Genomic DNA, 19,558 nt, shown 5'->3' with positions numbered 1-19,558 from the left:
GTGTGTGTGTGTGTGTGTGTGTGTGTGTGTGTGTGTTGTTAAATTCTACAGCATTAAGGAGGTTGTTAATCTTCTTATGGGTATTCTCAAGCTTTCTAATAAGGACTCGCCCATGTGGGGGGTGGGCATAAACCAGATTGCCAAAGTAATTGATTTGATTCTCAACGTTTCGTCTGCAAGGAGACATCATCAGGAAAATATGTAACATATAAAATTACCGACATACAGAAACAAAGAACAAGGGTATAAACAATAAAAAATTCACCAATCAAGAAAATAGACATCAATAAATCAATTCGTAAACCAATACAGATACATAGACCGCTGGGGAACAATACTTACAAAAGTAAAAAAAATTCAAAGAAATGACAAAAGCTAGCGTGGTCCAATGGCTTACATATGTCAGAGCCTAACATATGTTACAGATTTTCATAATGATGTCTCCTTGCAGACGAAACATTGAGAATTATATGAATTACTTTGGCAATCTGGTTTATGCCCACCCCCCACATGGCCGAGTCCTTGTTAGAAAGCTTGAGAATACCCATAAGAAGATTAACAACCTCCTTAATGCTGTCGAATTTAACAACACATGTCTACAAGAGAATCTGCTCCCTCAATATTCAGATATATATATATATATATATATATATATATATATATATATATATATATATATATATATATATATATATATATATATACATATAACGTAGAAACCACTGTTGGAGTAGAAAAGACTGGAAACGGGGAATCTATATATTTCGATTGCAAACTGCAATCCTCTTCAGTAGATACAAATAAGAGAGAGGGCGTACTGTTTAAGTAGCACCCTTAACAAAAGAAAGGGGAACATGGGAAGATATCTCTACCCTCTTCTCACTCCGTATGTGAGGTCAGGAGGCAAATGAGCTTTCACTAGGTTGGAGATGAAGAGTCCGGACATTATGTCCGGGAACCATTGCCCCTTTGAAATATTCATGTTGGGCTGAAATTCAATGATCGTAGATTCTACCATTTTTCTCCTGAACTCACATCTGGATTTATAAATAAGCTCAGCTCTGTCCCAATCTAAACAATGTTTAAATTGCTTAACATGTTGGAACACAGCTGAGCTATCTTGTGCATATTTAATGGAACGTTTATGTTCAATCATCCTGGTATTCAAATCCCTTCCAGTCTGTCCGATGTAAACTAAGTCACAACCTTTACACGGAATCGAATAAACCCCTTGGCTCTGTTCTTCTTTTAACCTTTGATGGACATTTACCACCTTTTTATTAATGGTGTTAGGGTAATAATTAATCAAATTTAATTTGTCTTTGGGAAGAAACTTGGTCGAGGGAATGAATGATTCAGAAAAGGGAACGATTAAAGAGCTCTTACCCAATGAAAAATTAGAGGAAGTGGGGGTGGTGTTGAAAAAATTGGATCTCGCTCGGCTGAGGGCTTTGACCAAGAACCAATCCGGGTAAGCTAAATTACTAAGTTGAGATTTTATAATGTTAAATTCTCCTTCAAGAAACTGGGGGCTGCAAATTCTAAGGGCTCGAAGGAATAAACCTGAATCATTCATTCCCTCGACCAAGTTTCTTCTCCGCACATGAGAAATTCTCCAGCACCACACGACCTCGGCAGCCTGAAGGTGCTCCAGTGGAACATGCAGGGAATACGCAACAAGAAGCACCAACTCCTCCAAACAATCATGGAGGAGGGCATGGATATCGTGCTTCTACAGGAAACATTAGCACCCGGTGACTTCGAATGGAGAATAGGGGGCTACACGGTCCACTCACTCCCGCTTGACAGAGGCATAGGACACCGTGGTTGCATGGTGCTGGTGAAGAATAACCTACCACACCGCAGGGTTGCGCGACCCGTACACTGTGGTGAGGGTGTGGAGGTGATGGCTGTGGAGCTCCTCCTTCCCGACCTGCCACTCCTCATCTATAACATCTACAGGAGCCCCGGGAAACTGTTGGAGGTCGATGAGATACTGTCACTAGCTACCCACAACAATATCTTAGTAGCTGGAGACTTCAACGCCCATCATCCACTGCTTCACTCCCCCTCTCCGACTAACCCGACCGGCCGCCAACTGGCAACCACGTTGGAAGAGGTCCAGGACATCTCCCTTCTAAATACTGGGGAACCCACTCACGTCCGGGGAGGCAGACTGGATCTCACCCTGGTGTCAACCAATCTAGTTTCCGGAAGTAGCTGGCGTGTGCATCCTACTCTCACCAGCGACCACTACGCCGTCATCACCACTCTAAGGGCCGCACTCCCACTACCACCGCTCCAACCACCTCGATGGGACCTGCGGAGGGCGGACTGGAAGAAGTTCCAGGCCGCCCTGGATGACTGGTGGAAAGCGTGCGACCCGCCGGAGGACCTAGACCAGCGAGAAACAGAATTCACTACAGCAATCGAAAGAGCAGCAGAAGCAGCCATCCCCAGACGACATCCAGGGCATCGATGGCGTCGGAACTGGTGGTTCTACAATGAGGAAGTCCGGGAGCAGAATCACCTGGTCAACATTCATCGGAAGCTGTACCGCAAGCGACCCACTTCAACTAACCTACAATTGTTGAAGGAAGTGGTTACACACGCTCGACAAGTCTCAAGCCGGGTACGGGAGGCCAAATGGCTGGAGTGGTGTGCCAGCTTTTCCCAGCACACCAGCTTGGCAGACTTGTGGGCCAAACTGAGGACGGCTTCCGGGAAGCGCGCCCCTCGTCCTGCCTCACACCCAGAGCCACAACAGGAAGCAGAACGACTAGCGGATATGTTCGCCACACGGTGCGCCAACTCCCAGCTCCCCGCACAGATGCAGAACCTCCAGCAGCAGCTCAGGCCAGCACGAGAGCAGGCCGTCGGTACGGCGCGAGCAACACCTGACGTCACCGATGTACCTTTCACGCCACAAGAACTGGCCCGGGCCAAGAAAGGTAGAGATACGGCTACGGGAGCGGATGGCGTGACCTATTCTATGCTAGCTCACGCGGGGCCTGCCGGGGAGGCAGCACTACTGGCCCTGATGAACCATTCGTGGCTGGTAGGACGTCTCCCAACCACCTGGAAACGAGCGGACATCCAGCCCATCCCTAAGCCCAGGGAGCCCTCCAAGCCACGTCCCATCTCCTTGCTGAGCTGCACGGCCAAGACAGCGGAGCGCATGGTACTCACCCGACTCATGTGGCGTCTGGGCCCCCTCCACCCACACATCTTCGGATTCTCCAAGGGCGTAGGGACGGCCGACAGCATCATGACTCTCCTGAGTCACATAGACAACCGCCCTGCCGTGGCCGTTTTCCTCGACCTGGAAAAAGCGTTCGAGCTAGCCAGTGCTCACGCCATCCTAGATGCGCTGGTACAGCGGGGTGTCCAGGGACGACTCCTCTCCTGGATAGAGGACTACCTGCTACACCGACGCGCCCGGGTCAGGTTCCAAGGCCACCTTTCAGCCTACCGGGACCTAGAGAACGGCACTCCGCAGGGTGGGGTTCTCAGCCCCGTCCTCTTCAACCTCCTAATGGAACAGTTGGTGAGCCTACCCTTCCGGGGTGGCACGGCGCTTCTCAGCTATGCCGACGACCTGGTTCTTGTCGTCTCGGGCAAAACCCGAGGCAATAGGATCACCAGAGCACAAGAGGGCCTTGATCTTATCTCTAACAAGTGTGAAGAACTGGGCCTCAAGATCTCAGCTGAGAAGTCCAAGGCCTTGATGCTTAAGGCCACCACCCCGGACACCCACCTCCACATTCAGGGTATCCAGCTGGCTTGGACCAGCTCGTACCAGTACCTGGGAGTATGGGTTGACCAAGGCTTATCCTTCAACACCCAGGTCACCTACCTAAGGGAGAGGACGAGAACGAGAATCAATGTCATGAGGGCGATGACAAGGACACACTCTGGAGCCTCACATGCCGTGCTGCGCCTGTACTACATACAGGCCGTCCGCTCGTTGATTGACTACAGCGCTGTCGTGCTGGTTTCCCTGTCACCCACCCAACAAAGGAGGATCGAGTGCATCCAGAACCAGGCCATGAGGACCATGCTCGGGGCACCTCGCTGGACCAGTATGTCCATAATGCAAAGTGAGACTCGACTGGTACCTCTGGCCTCCAGGGTTCAACATATTGCGACTTGCCGGGTGGCTAAGATCCTCCGACAAGACAGGGAGACCATAGCACGAACCAAAATCAAAAGGACCCTACCGCAGCGACGGGACCTCTTCAGCACAAACACCTGGCTACGGAGGATAGCTGACGCCACCAATGCACTGTTCGACGACGGTCAAATAGCCATGTGGAGTCCGGATCTGGCCGTTGCAAACTACGTTGTACCGGCCCCATGGCAGCCCCCACCCGTCGAAATCATCATCAACAACCCGCCAGCAAGGAAGGCACAGTGCACACAACACGAGCTGCGGTTACACGCGCTGGCATCTGTGACACAGGCCAGCATCCCAGGGGGAGCCGTGTACTACACAGACGGATCTGTGGACCCTGTTCGAGGCACGACCGGAGCGGCGGCAGTCACCGGCGGGGAGACGCTGTCATGGAGGACCCCCGACCACTGCTCTACCCTGCAGACGGAGTTAGTTGCCATACAGCAAGCCCTGGAGCACGCCCTTCACCATCGTGAAGGTGCGGTAATTATACACACAGACTCCAAATCTTCCCTCCAGACACTCCAGCAAGCCAGCCCCACCGACAACATCCAGCTGGTAACATCCATTCAGCTCAGCGCGCAGAGACTTGCCGGTGAAGGCCGGCACCTACGGATGAACTGGGTACCCAGTCACGTGGGGCTCCGAGGGAACGAGTTGGCGGATGCAGCAGCCCGAGCAGCTAGCACCATGCCCGCAGTATCCTGCTACGTCCTCCCCAGCCTGCAGCAGATCAAGACGCAGGCTAAGCGGAGCACCTGGCACTCCGCTCATTACCACCATCGCACCATGGAGAGAACCTCGCGGCAGGCAGCATGGTACGCTGCCACCACAAATTACCAGCCGCTACAATGCGGCCGTCCGCTAACTAGAGCCGACCAAGTTCGGTTGCACAGGCTCCGGCTCGGGTACGGCACGCTGGAGCAGCTACGGCCCGAGTTCAGTGGTCAGGAGTGCGAACACTGCGGCCTCCAGAGCCGTCGACCGCTGATACACTACCTGGTTCACTGCCCCGCCACAGCTCAGCTAAGACAGCAACCCATCGAGGGCCCACAGGATGAGGAAGCTTTGGCCGCCCATTTGGTCAGGCGGGCTCTTAACACACCTAGCAAATTGCTAACCATCATGCGAGACATTCCGCCCCCTCGCTGAAACATGGTAGCAAAATATCGGGGCGTAAGCCCCAGCGGCGGGCTTGTGGCCCGCGCATTTTTATATGTATATGTATATAGTTATAAGTATATGTATGCACGAGTATATATACATACGTGTATGTGATTGTGTATATATTCATGTACTAATGTTAAATAATAAACTAACTAACTACTAAAACTCTTAATTGTATCTACTGAAGAAGATTGCAGTTTGCAATCGAAATATATAGATTCCCCGTTTCCAGTCTTTTCTACTCCAACAGTGGTTTCTACGTTATTGACAAATGTGTGATTACATTTTTCACCTGTAATATATACATATATATATATATATATATATATATATATATATATATATGTATATATATATATATATATATATATATATATATATATATATATATATATATACATTCTCGCCAAAGAGACTGTGGAAGGGATGAGTCAGGTTGCTGCCGAGTGTGTTGGGATAATTAAACGTAAGCCTGGCGTGGAACTTGGTAACGAATTTTTTGAAGGGCGTGCGTCCCAAAATGGAAGGTAGGTTTAAGAAAGGTTTGTGGTGGGATTTGGGTTGAGTCAGTCTGTGAAGGGATTTCTGGGCAGAGTGGAAGGTTTTCTATTGGATGTGTTGAAGACATATCTTTTTATTAAAGGTAGATAGAATGTTTTGGAGTTCTTCTCGAAATTTTGGGCCGCCAGAGTGGAAGACTCGTAGGAAAGAGACTGAAGGCACTTTGGTTTTTGACGTGGCGAAGGTAAAAAGTAAAATTCTGAGTGGATGGGTAGCTTTCCTGTAAATGCTGAACTTGATTATGGAAGAATCCCAATGGATGCGCAGGGCAAGGTACAAATGAAGTGATTAGAGGGTCTCGGTGGCAGAGTGGATAGAGTCCCTGGCTCAGAGTCCGATTGGCACGCTAGAGTTTTTGTCTGCACGTGATTTGGTCACTCCCATGTAATGCACGTCTACTGTGCTCGGATTGAAAAAAAAAAAAATTTAACCCAGTAACCTAGGGAATCGGACGCCTAGATAGCGATCTGGGGTCGGGAAAAATGAGTAACATGCGTTTAATTTTCCCCAGTGCTTGAGAGTTTCCTTGCAACCCAGTGCCATCACCGACCTGCAGCTTGAATGTGATGAAATGTAAAATATCAACGAAAAGGGAAAAACAAGATCCGTTTCGTCAAGGCGTTCGTAGAGCCAAAGTTTAGGCCGTCGTCATTCACGTTGTCCGGCGCGCGCCGCGGTCGAGGCTTTGCTGTCAGCGATATCAAAGTCTCCATTAGGAGTCAGCAGCCACGAAAGGTTATAACATTATTTCAACCGGGAGGTGCTGGGGGTCATCGTTATATAAAGTTGTGACTATCACCAGGTGATCTCATTAAGGTAACTGCCCGTCACATAGTGTGTGACACCGACGTTGCTTCTCACTTCGTCCAACAATTTGTGGTACTGTAAGTGTGGTTCTTGTTATTCACCCGCCAGTGTGACCAGCTGCACTAAGAGGCACATAAAAGACTGTCTTAAGAGCACTTTTCATTCTCGCTTTTGGCCAACCCTTTGGCACACGTTTTACTGTTCCTGCTACTTTAACGCGTTTGACGTAAATTCTGTCTCAACCCATCAGGTGTTCTTGCTATTCAATAGGGTTTGCGTTGGCAAAAGAGAGGTAATTACTAGGTAGCCATAAAAAAAAAAAACAAGAACACACTGGTCTCTTCATTTTCAGTAACGATTTATTGTAAACATGCATGTAAAGTATGTATGTATGTGTGTGTATGGCTGCATGTATGGATGGATACATGTATGTATGGATGGATGGGTGGAGGGATGGAGGGATGGAAGAATGGATGTGTGTATGGATGTATGTAAACGTGTCTATATGTATACATGTATACATGGGTACAAGTATGTATGTATCTGTATATGACAAGTTGAGGAAGGTGGATAACCCGTACCTTCTTCATCCAAATTTCCTCATATTTACACGTGTACGCATGATGTTACCAAAGGGTTCTGGTCAGAGGGCGTGGAAACTTCGACTTTTAAGCATCTCCTCTTCCAATGAGGAGCTCGCATCGTTATCCCTGAAACAGTATAAGTCTTAATTGTTAGTTGTGCGTGTCAAGAGCAGGACGTTAAAGTGTGAAAACTGCTCATGGGAACTGATAACACTCTTGTTTAGATATGATCCCCGTAGCGACATGAAACGGTTGCGTCCGCGTCGTAAAAAAAAAAAAAAAAACGTTAAGCCTCCGTTTGTCCGCACACATTTGAAATATTCCAACCCTAAAACCGTTTATTAGAGATAAAAAAAAATTCGGCTTTGTCACACGACTTTATGACGCGTCTCATGTGTCCATATGTGTTAGTTTAATTGTTCCTACTCACACACATACACACACTGTCACATGAGGAGAGATTGTCAAAACTGAAATTACCTACTCTGGAACAAAGAAGAGAAAGAGGTGACCTACTAACCATCTACAGAGTTATGAAAGGCATGGAAGTCATTGACAGAGAGGACTTACTAAACTGGGATAAGAGAAATACAAGGGCACATGAAAAGAAACTCAAAAAGGACAGATATAGAAGAGACCTGAAAAAAACAGCTTTCCACACAGAGTCGTGGGTGTCTGGAAGAAACGGGAAGAAACAATAGTGTGAAAAAACTATACACGAATTTTGGGGTAAACTAGACACTGCGAGATACAAAGATGGGATACACGAGCGTAGATCCCCTTCCCGTAAGATACTAGGTAAACACACACACACACACACACACACACACACACACACACACACACACACACACACACACACACACACACACACACACACACACACACAACACTGAAACCTTGTATGCCCATCATAAAGAGTCCACACACACATAAAATTGGTCATAAACTGATGGAATGCAACGCTGAGGGTCAAACGTGCCTAATAAAAATGCACACCATCACTGAAGAAATCATTTCATGTGAAGAAGAATAAGAAGAAAAAGTAGAAGCAGAAGAAGAAGAAGTATAAGAAGAAGAAGACGGAGAAGCAAAAAGATGAAAACTGATCGAGGAAAAGTAATGCTGTAACTGAAATAACAAAGGAAAATTACTAATGTCTGTGATAAATTGTCATAAAATGCCTAATGTAAATAAGAAGCGAAAAGGCAACTGCAATTGGTGGTTGTGAGCAGATTTTATTAAAGTCACTTTAGACCGAGTGCTGGTTTTGAAGACGTCACAACATGAATTAGTATGAGCTGCTTTACCAACGAGAAGCTTACTTCACAGCGTCTTAAACTGTGAAAGATGAATGGCATCAGCGCAGATTTGTTGTCAGCGCGAGGGTCTGCCGCACTGACGGAAAAGCCTCGCGACGCTGACCCACCAAAACGTCATCATATGAGCCCACCTCTTTTGACGGCTGCCACCACTTTTGCACAACGAAGAACTACTACAACCAACTTTAGTTTCCGTGTCTCGTTGCCCTAGAGATACGCTAACAAATTTTTACGAATGGGTATTACTTGACCTGGGGTGGGGAACGAGCCTTGAGAGCTCGGCAAAGGGACGGGGAAAACTCGAGTGAAGCGAATTAGGCTACGAAGACACTAGCGTCAGAGGTGACTATTCTTTAGTCTCCTAGAGGGACCCCCTTGGCATCGAATAGAATCGTCAGGGATTCATTCACTAACTGCCACTGGTCTTCGGGTGGTGACCGCCACCCATCCCACATTCGTGACATTCTGTGCCCTCCCCCCAACCATCTCCATCCCCGAATCCCCTTCAGGGACAATCCACAGGCGGTAAGACTCTGATTGTAATGTCGTCATCTACCTCCCACTCCCCGGGTTAGCAGAAAGGGGTGAGGATTATACACCAGAGGGCACCACCTTTGCCCTATGCGCTAGGACTGCTGGACAGGTCACTGCTGGACAGGTCACTGCTGGGAGGAATTGGAGAGAAGCGTGGGGACTCGAAACTGAGACTAGGGAGAAGATTCGAGAACAGCAGCCTTCCCATTGTGCCACCAGAAGCACTGGGAGGGAGTGTTACTAGAACATTATTATTACTACCCGTATCGATACCCAACATTTGATCGATACTGGTACCGATACTGGAATTAACAAGTTTTATGTACACTCCTAACCTATTAATCTAATGATAAAAATAATTGCCTGAAAGTGGTGATTCTTATTTGATTAATGGTTACGAAGTTACGAACATATAAAATACAGAAACATTATTGACAACTAGAAATCTACAAAGGAATACTAATTTCATTTTTTTTTTTTCACAAATGGCAATATATTTTTTTACATCGAATGGAATGGAATAAGTTCTGAAATATTTTAGATAGTTTGGCTGTAGAAAAATCATTATCGCACTCTGCACTTACACTATTTATACTTTTTCTGTTGCTAAGTTTTAACTATCAACGCCAAGATACTTTGGATGAAGCCTACCAGGAAAAAAGAAAAATCGTTGAGGCGAAAGGATTGCGGACAATTATTTTCACGAGTGACGACATTTTCATTACCATGGCCTTCCTGGAAGGGTGGAAGGTGATATTGCACGAAATTGACTTTATACCAGGAAGATTGTTCTCCGATGACAGGAAAATTAATCATTTGCATAATTTTTCCTATGTGTTTAGTAATCTTCATCACAGATTAATTAATTACACTCCACGGTGTCATTCACAACAGGAACACCGAAATATGTTTCCGATGCCTACATCATCTGTTTGGTACCGGTTCTGATTTTCTATCGTCAGTACCAAGGCGGGTATGTTGCTACCGCAATTCGATCTCGCTTGGCATGAAAAGGGGGAATATGGTGGGGGGGGAAAGGGGGGATGGGGTAGCAGATGAGAGCAGAAGGGTGGCGTGGCAGTGACCCCCCCCCCCCTCAACTCCCACCCCGCCCTTGGGGCCTCCTAGAGACCCCTTACCGCCTCCGCTCACAAATCTTTGTTCGGGTTCGAAGAGTCTTCCCTCTGTGATCGAGGAATCTTCGCCCGCGGCCCTGTTTCGCACTGTTGACGAAGCACACGTGTGAGCTCGAGGAACCTTCAGCTGATGCTATTTTGAGATACCACCTCAGAGTGAGCTTGTTTCGCGTGTATTGCCTCCCAAGGCCCCCCCAACCCCCCCGCAAGAAAAAATTGCCTGGATAATTTCGATTCAGATATTAGTTTAAAGAGTTGTCTTCTATTGGAAGGTTTTGGATGAAATTTGAAGAGGCAGGCAAGAGTTTTGGGTCAATTTCCTCCTCCCTCATGATAAAATTCGCCTCTGCAAGCGTTGAGGGGATGTGAAGTGGGGTGGGGGCATGCCACCATACCATGCCACGTCGATCCTCGCCGCTCTTTTCTCGATTCCCGCACCGATGTGGAAGGTGGAGGGTGAGGAGCCAACGCCAGGAGGCGCTGAGTAGCTGCGGCCGAAGCCGTCATTTTTGCCCCTATTATGCGCTTGAACCGTTGGGGCAGGTAACAGTCACTGCTGGGAGTCGGAGAAGAGTGCGGGATTCTAACCCAGAATTAAGCTTCCGTGACGCCAACCGTGTTTGGTTAATTTTTACATATATACTAGCTGTACAATTCGATAAGTTACAGTGATAAAGCAAGAGATCGACTGGAAGACTTTCGTTCCATAGCGAGGCTGGTTGCAGAGGACAGATAAGACGTTAAAATATTCCGCTTGGGAGTTCATTCCAACTTCGACTTGCATCACATTCAACTGCCTCGGCTGGTTACTTATTCCATCCTATGACGATTATTCGGTGGATAGCGGGATTGATTCGAAACTTGTCCAAGGATAATCTACGCCCTTGCTGAGTCCTGTACAGTAAGTTTGACTGTCTATATGGTGTTCTACAGGTGAGCAGGATCAGCCTTGGATAATCTCGTCAACTTTTTATTATTATTATTTTTTTTTATTATTATTATTATTATTATCATTATTATTATCTTAAGGCTTTCGACCCATGAGGGGGTCATTAAGCCTGGTGTGAACCTGCGATCCTGTTTAATTTACCATTACAATTTCTACAACAGTCCCGCTGTGCGCAAATAGAACACTACTTTGTCAATTGGGATACAGTCATTGGCCAAAAGATTTGTCACGTTTAAATGAATGTTCTTGAGTCTACAGTGATGTATAAGCGCCTGGCGCTGTGTATTATATTTCTTGCAGTGTACGAGTATGTGTCATACAGATAGTGTCACATTGCAGGTGTTGCACTGGGGAGAAATCACGCCAGTGATGAAAGGATCTAGGTGGGTGATGTAGGTGGAATTCAACCTCAGCCCTGCTATGGCGATTGACTCCCGTCTATATCTTCTGTATGATGTTGACCGGTCTGTTATTTGCTCCTTGTGTTTGAGTGTGATGTGGAGATTATCCCACTGATTTATATTATTGGCAAATGTCATTACGTCGCAGTGCATACTCCCGGGTGGATGATGAAAAGGCTACATATGCAAATATAGTCTTATATATCTACGAACTTAGGATTGATTATATTACAGAAAAATAGATTGTAATAGATATTATGAAAATAAATAGTTTTATATGAAGTAATTTGATGATGAGGGTGAAATAAAAATTTTACAATAACATTGGCAGAGTAAAGACATTGGAATTTCGCGGAGACAGATTACGCGGGAAAACTTAACCATAGAGAACGGAGGCATTGACGTGTCACTACAGCCTTTTCTTTTTCGTCCAGTTAGTATTTAAGTCCACAGTTTACGTCATCGATGTATGAATGGAAGTGGCTCTAGAACGGAAGCCTGGGGATTTCCACTCGTCTTATATTTACAGCAATTTTTACCATTCAGAACAACTCACTTTTATTTTTCAGACAGTTTATAATCCAGCTTATCAATCTATCTCTTATTCCATGCAAAGTAAACATAGTTGAAAGTCTCTCGTGGGGGGCACTATTAAAATATTTTCCAAAGTTCAAATGTACTAAAGCTACACTCTTAATTTTTTCGTAATTTGAGATAAATATTGTGAAATTCTAGGTTACGCAATAGTATTTACAGTAGTTTTCTAAGTGCCGTTCTCTGGCATATCATATAACTGTTCCTTTCATTTTACGCATGAGTGAGGCCAGGCCTATGGCCCTGTAGTTCTGTAGTTTCTGCTTCGCAGCCTTCTATACAAATAAAAGCGTATGTGTTTGCCTTTGTCTGCAGAAAAAATACTGACAAAAGAGTCATCAACAATGGTGAATATGACATTGGCTGGCACTAAGGTTGAAACTGTGACTTAGGCGATAAAGGCCACTTAGAAGCTTTAAACTTTCCAGAAAGTTTTTTAACATGCTACCAGAAGAAGAGTTGATTTTATTTTTATTTGAAATCTGGTGTCTGGAGACTTCCTACACACACACACACACACACACACACACACACACACACACACACACACACACACACACACACACACACACACATATATATATATGAAAATATATATATGTATATATAAATATATATATATACATATATATATATCTATATATTCAATCCCTGCGGTACTAGGTTGCATTTTTATTTTATCATAGATGCCGCAGAGAGACCTCATGCATTTTCGTGGAGAGAGACGGAAAGAGAGAGAGAGGGGGGGGAGGGGGATGAGAGTATAAAGAGAGAAGGGAATGGACCATGCAAAGCATACAAAAAAAAAAAAAAAAAAAAAAAAAAAAAAAAAAAGCCCGGGTAAAGAAAACCTGGGAACAACTAAACATATGGAAAGAAGATGAGGGAGAGGAGGAGGAGGAAAAGGAGAAGAAGGAGGAGGAAAAAAAAGAGAAGTAGGAAAATGAGAAAGAGGAGGATTATTGGTACAACAAAATATGTCAGCCTTAGGGTCAATGATAAGCGGCCTAACAAGTTCAAGGAGACGCTCAGTGGATGGAAGTGGGAGGGCGTAAGGGAAGGTATGGAGGGAGAGGAGGGAGATAGGAAAAGGGGCGTGCTAAAAGCACCTCCAGAGCACCTTGTCTCCGCTTATTTTTTCCTTGGTCCTCTGACGTAATCCCTGGCAGCCAGAGGAAAAGGTTCACTTTAAAATGGTCGGGCGGACTTAACGTGAGGCGAGACGCACTTCGAGGAAGGAAGCAAGACGACGCGACCTTAGGAGACGCGAGCAACATGAGTTTGGGGATCATGATTTCATTGTCTTGGTGGGACCAGTAGAGCCACAGTTCTCGAACTTCTTGTAACCAGACATCTTCTGTAAGGATCCAGGTATGTTGTCGATGAGAGTACGTGATGGCATAAGTCCTTTTGGTTCGTAAAAAGGCCAAATGCGCGTGGGACGTTCCCAAGTTTCGCGTAGGTGATTTTATCGGACTCAAACACTGAACTGTTCCATATGATAGCCTGGACAGGAAATATTCTATATTCATTTATTACTCGGCCAAATATGTCCCACTTAACCCTTTCGGTGCGGAGAGGAGCTCTCTCAACTAAATGAAATCGAGAATGGGAGAGGAAATAGTTTGTGGTTAACGTAGGGCTGCGTCAGGGTTGTGTTATGTCCCCGTGATTGTTCAGCGTGTATATAGGTGAGGTGGTGAGGTAACACGAGAGTGCCAGGCAGACGTTTAGAATTGGTGGGTACTGGTGGATGTACGTGAGATATGATTTTTTTTTTTTTTTTTTTTTTGTCGCACTACACTTGTGCCTGATTCTGGGGACAGAGTGAAGCAGATGGCGACTGAATAAGGAAGGGTATGTGAGAGGAAGATGAGATGTACAGTGGGTGGTGCTGGTGGCGAAATGAATTTGAGCTTGAAGAGCGCGAGGCTCGAAGAAGCGGAGATTTTTAAGTATTTGGGGTTACATGTGGCAGTGAACGGAGTAGATGTGGAGGTGAATTATAGAGTAAAGAAACCAATTGTCTTAGTGGAATGAAAAGTATTTTGGGAAAGTCTTTTGGGGATTTTGGGAAAGTCTTTTGGGGATGAATGCAAAAAGAAGGTTGTAGTAAGGTGGTATTCTATCCACGGCATTTTATGTAGCAAAAACTTGACCTACAATTGAGGCAAAAAGAGTCTAAATATTTTTTAGGTGAAGTGTTTGAATATCTGATTAGGTGTTACAAGGATTGATAGACTGAGAAATGTAAAAGTGAGGCAGGGAACAGGAATAGAAAAAGTGCTATCAGGTAGGGTAGATCATGGTCTGCTGAGACGATTTGGGCACATGGAAAGACCGGGAGAAAGACAAGTCAAAACTATTTAAAAAACGTTGGTGAGAGGAAGATCAAGAATGGTGTTGATAGATGGGGTGAAGGGGGCATTGGATACACGAGGAATGCCTGTTGAGCCGGATAGAGATAATGTAAGATTTGGGAATTGATAGAGAGAGGTTGTGAAGGAACAAAAGGCTGCTGTGGCCCAAGGAGATGTTCTCATCTGCTTGGTGTTCGTGGAGTGGACCTCGTTAAATCCATGTTGGTTAAGGGAAATGAGCATTTTTGACTTTGGTTCTTACTGAGACCATTCTTTCCATTATTTTGGGTATAAGAACATAAGAATATGCAAACATAAGAATGAGGGAGGCTGCAAGAGACCGTTAGACCTACACTAAGCAGTTCCATGTTCAATATCAGCTATCGTCACTATCCATAAAGGTATCTAATCTTCTCTTGAAAGAATTAATTGTTTCAGCTCGCACTGCATGGCTACTAAGTTTATTCCATTTGCTAACCACTCTCTCGGCAAACCAGTTCTTACCTATTTCTTTCTTAAACCTAAATTTGTCCCATTGCTACGAGTCCTGCCCTGCTGTCTTAACATGAAAACCTTGCCTGTATCTCCCTTATTATACCCCTTGACCCATTTGAATATGTTTATTACATCACCCCGCACTCTTCGACTTTACAGAGAGCGTATGTTAAGGCACCTGTCTTCGAATGGTAAATGTCTAAGCCCTTGTATAATTTTGGTCTTTCTCCTCTGTACTGATATTCACTCTTTAGGACGTAGACCAAAACTGTACCACATAGCCAAGGATGAGTCTATCGCCAGATAGAGTTTAATAGTTACCTCTGCATTTTTGTTTGTAACCGTCCTTGCAATAAATCCTAATGTCCTGTTACCCTTATTCCTGGCACTAATGCACTGTTCCCTAGATTTAAGGTCAGGATTTACGCTCCATTTTCATGATCTGTTTTCTCTAATATGAATTGTTTAATCCTACGTTAACACGCAACACTTTGAGATATTGAAGTCTATTTACCATTTCTCTGACCATGCAAACAATTTTTTAAGATCTTCCTGTAGTATCACAGGATCTTCCTCGGACCTAATGGGTGCCCTATTTTACATCTATCCACAAACTTACTAACACCACTACTAATCCCATTGCCCAAGTCGTTCATATGCATAATGAACAATAAGGGACCCAAACCCGAGCCCTGAGGAACTTCACCACTAACACTAACCCATTTGAATTTTACACCGTTAATGGTGATCGCTGTTTTCTGTTACTAATTCATACTCTAGTCAATCCAAACACTTTTCCTCCTATGCCATGGGCTTTGGTTTTATTTAATAGTCTCTGGCGGGGCACTTTGTCGAACGCTTTGCTAAAGTCAGGGTAAATAACATCGTAATTATCATTGTTATCTGCTGCCTTGTAAACATTAGTGTAGAAGGATAAAGTATTAGTTACGAGCGACCTACTCCTGGTGAACCTATGTTGTGAGTCATGAATCAAAGTATGCCTCTTGATATGATTCCTGATACTATTTGCTATTAATGATTGCAGCATTTTACCTCTAACCGACGTCAAAGTTGACCTGTAGTTGTGTATAGAATATTCATCACCCTTTTCAAAAACAGGAATGTTTACCTACACCCAAAAAATAGGCACAAATCCATTGTCAACCTGCTTACTAAATATTTCCGTTAACTGTTATCAGATTTCAAACTTTCACTATTTTAGTATTCTGGGAAAAATTTCGTCTAGAGCCGGGGATTTTGCATCAAGTCTATCAGTCTGCATAACTACATCTTTCTTACTAATTCTTTTACTAATTAGTCGACTTTCCTCATTACTACTGAAGATCGGGTGACAGTCAGGTACCATATCTGTCCTCTCTTTTGTAAATACTGAGAGAAAATAGTCAAGAAATGCCTCGACAACTCTTTCCTTTGAATCTATCAAGATATTCTTGTCGGATTTTAATTGAGTCCTTTGCGTATTTCTAGTTTTGTAGATATGAAAAAAGCCCTTGGGGCGAGATCCAGCTTGTCTGGCAACCTTAATTTCGTAGTTACATTCCGCTTTGTGCGTGATCTTACCAGTATACCCTTTTCATTATACCTAGTCCTAAGGTGTATTTCTCCTCTTTTCATTCCAACATACACCCCTCTTTTTATTCCAGTCTCAAATAGGGAAAAGTATGGAAATTTGTCTATAGGATGTCGGGTTTTATGATGGTTTGCCTGGTGATAAGATGGGGTTCATGGATGCTCTTTTCCAGATTGTTGGAAATTTGTTGTGCCTACGTGTCTGTCAACGCCTTTATTGTTTTTGGGTTACATTGTTTTAGATGAATGTTTGGAATCTTGTCTGGGCCCTCTTTTGTTCTACCTTTTTGTTGGAGGAAGGAGGAGATAACATCTGTGTCCGTTTTTGTCCTTTGTATATTTCTGTTTGTCTTACTATTTTCTTGATTTATGAGTTAGGAACCTGTTTTTGGAGAAATGCCTTAAGCTGGCGCTGGTGCAATGAAGTTTTAGTTTTGAATATTTTCCTTGGTTGTTTTGACTAGGGTTGAGTGGAGGATCACTTTTTATGTTTAACCTTTTTATTGTATTCGCCATCTATTTGTTGTTGTTGTTTTAATCATACAACGCAGAATGGAAATGGATAAAATACTTCTTATGTGATAGACGCATGAGAACGGCATTGAAAGATGAAAAAGTTAGATTAGACAAAAGTGACCAGTGGAGTACCACATTGCTCAATGCTGGCACCTGTAGTGTTCCTATTGTTTATAAATGACATGCTGAATGGAACAGACAACTGTGCAAACTTATTTGCAGATGGTGCCAAGATCATGAAGGAGGTAAAGGACGAAGAGGATTGCAAACTATTAAAGGAAGACCTAGATAAATTTGTGAATGGAGTCAGGCAAAGAAGAGAGAAAAAAAAAAAAAAAAAAAAAAAAAAAAAAAGGGAAATGAAGGAAAGGCAAATGAAGAAGAGGACCTAAGGATCCTCATAGGGGATGATTTGTCGCGTGAATGTCAGGAGAGATACCTATGGTTTGCTGAGAAATATAAGTGTCATTTCGTTACATGGAAGAGGACATGATGAAGAACATTATTGAAAGTTTGATTCGTCCCTGACTGGAATGCACAAACACCACACCTGAAGACAATTTTAAGAAAATAGAGGGAATTCAAGCAACCAAAGTTATTCCAAATGTAAATGACAGGACATATGAATAAAGATCGAAAAAACTAAGACTTTTCACATTGGAAGAGCAAAGAGAATGACGACATTATATTAATGTTTAAACCAGAGAAAGATATAGAAATAATGGACAGAAAGCATTGGTTAATATGGAATGAAAGAGGTAACTGAAAAAGCAAACGTGTTTGTAAAATACTAGGAAGTATATTTTTCCACATACAAGTGTAGACTTACGGACAAGTATCAGTATCGCTGCGCTGCGAGTCGTTACTCCAGCTCTCGTGGGCGGGGAGCATGATGTGTGTGTGCGTGTAAGGTCACAGCATTACCCTTAGATCGGTCATATATGAGCTCTGAGCTCTCTTGCGGGAATGAAAATAGCTGTCGATCACGAGTCCAACACGTGATCCAAGACCTTGGTGAATCACACACACACACACACACACACACACACACACACACACACACACACACACACACACACACACACACACACACACACACGACTCGGTGGCGCGGTTGGTAGAGTATCAGACTGTTGTTACGGTGGTGCCAGCGGTCCCTGGTTCGAATCCTGCCCAGGGCTGAGTTTATTTCAGTATCGCTGCGCTTCGAGTCGTTACTCCAACTCTCGTGGGCGGGGAGTTGGGTGTGTGTGTGCGTGTAAGGTCATAGCATTACCCATAGATCGGTCATACGAGCTCTGAGCTCTCTTCCGGGAGGGAAATAGCTGTCGATCACGAGTCCAACACGTGATCCAAAGACCAAGTGAATACACACACGAACGCACGCACGCACACACACACACACACACACACACACACACACACACACACACACACACACACAAACACACACACAAACACACACACACACATACATACATGCATACACACACACATACTTACAAAAACAGACACAAACCTACAGACATACAAACACACACAAATACACTCACACTCACACACACATACATACATACATACATACATTTTCGCCACCCCTTGTCACCACTGTCACCACCACTGTCGGTCCTCGATCATTACACTTATATTTGACTTGTAATATCACTCGTCTCAAGGCCCCTTGCCTTCGTTACCTGAATTTCACTAAATATTCAAGTTCCTCTTAAGCAGTAGGCCCAATGCCTTGTATTTCCTGTAGTCTCACTATTTTCTAGGCCCCGTGCCTAGTTCTCTCGTCCTTTGGGTTAATAAAAGGGTGGTGAATTTTCTTTCTTCTTTCACTGTAATTTCACCTTCTGGTTACACTCAGGATCTCTTTCTCTCGTCTCTACATCGTCTCTCTCGATCGTCTCCCTCGATCGTCTCTCTAGATCGTCTCTTGATCCTCTCTCTACATCGTCTCTATTTCGTCTGACGAGATCCCGTATCCTACGCTAAGCTACCTTCGTCTGACATCACTAATTTTTCTAATCCAATCTCCAGTGACTTTTCAAATAAATGTCACTCCTTATGGGCGTGAGTTTGAATTCATGCACCAATAGTTTTTTCCTCCTTCTCCACCTTGCACCAAGCCGGAAAGCCATTACAATGCCACTAGCAAAATTGTTTACCTCAGCATTAGTCAAACGAAGCTAACCTGCGCTTACAGAGTTTTGATTACATCATCGATTATAAAACAGTCACCACCGTCGGTGTGTTTGCATAGACATAACGTCGCCCTCACATAGACATAACGTCGCCCTCACATAGACATATCGAGCAGGCGTCGAGTCTGAATTATTCTAATGTCCTAGCTCATTTCCATTCG

At 44.4% G+C, this 19,558-nt stretch overlaps 2 protein-coding genes across 2 annotated transcripts in view; both read left to right on the top strand.

The window, feature by feature from the left end:
• LOC143034535 (uncharacterized) overlaps positions 1-19,558 on the top strand; it is a 122,231-nt gene that overhangs the window by 40,083 nt on the left and 62,590 nt on the right. The window lies entirely within an intron of this gene.
• Positions 1,604-6,479, top strand: LOC143034243 (uncharacterized). Its single transcript, XM_076200179.1, has 5 exons — positions 1,604-1,998; positions 2,248-4,359; positions 4,897-5,257; positions 5,985-6,086; positions 6,414-6,479. Exons 1-5 carry the CDS (start codon positions 1,604-1,606, stop codon positions 6,477-6,479), a joined length of 3,036 nt encoding a protein of 1,011 aa, XP_076056294.1.

Source organism: Oratosquilla oratoria, chromosome 17 (genome assembly GCF_046742065.1).
Source record: "Oratosquilla oratoria isolate Oo_2021 chromosome 17, ASM4674206v1, whole genome shotgun sequence".
Taxonomy (NCBI): Eukaryota; Metazoa; Arthropoda; class Malacostraca; order Stomatopoda; family Squillidae; genus Oratosquilla; species Oratosquilla oratoria.
The sequence above is the reverse complement of the archived record's forward strand: the minus strand, read 5'-3'. Positions and strand labels throughout refer to the sequence as shown.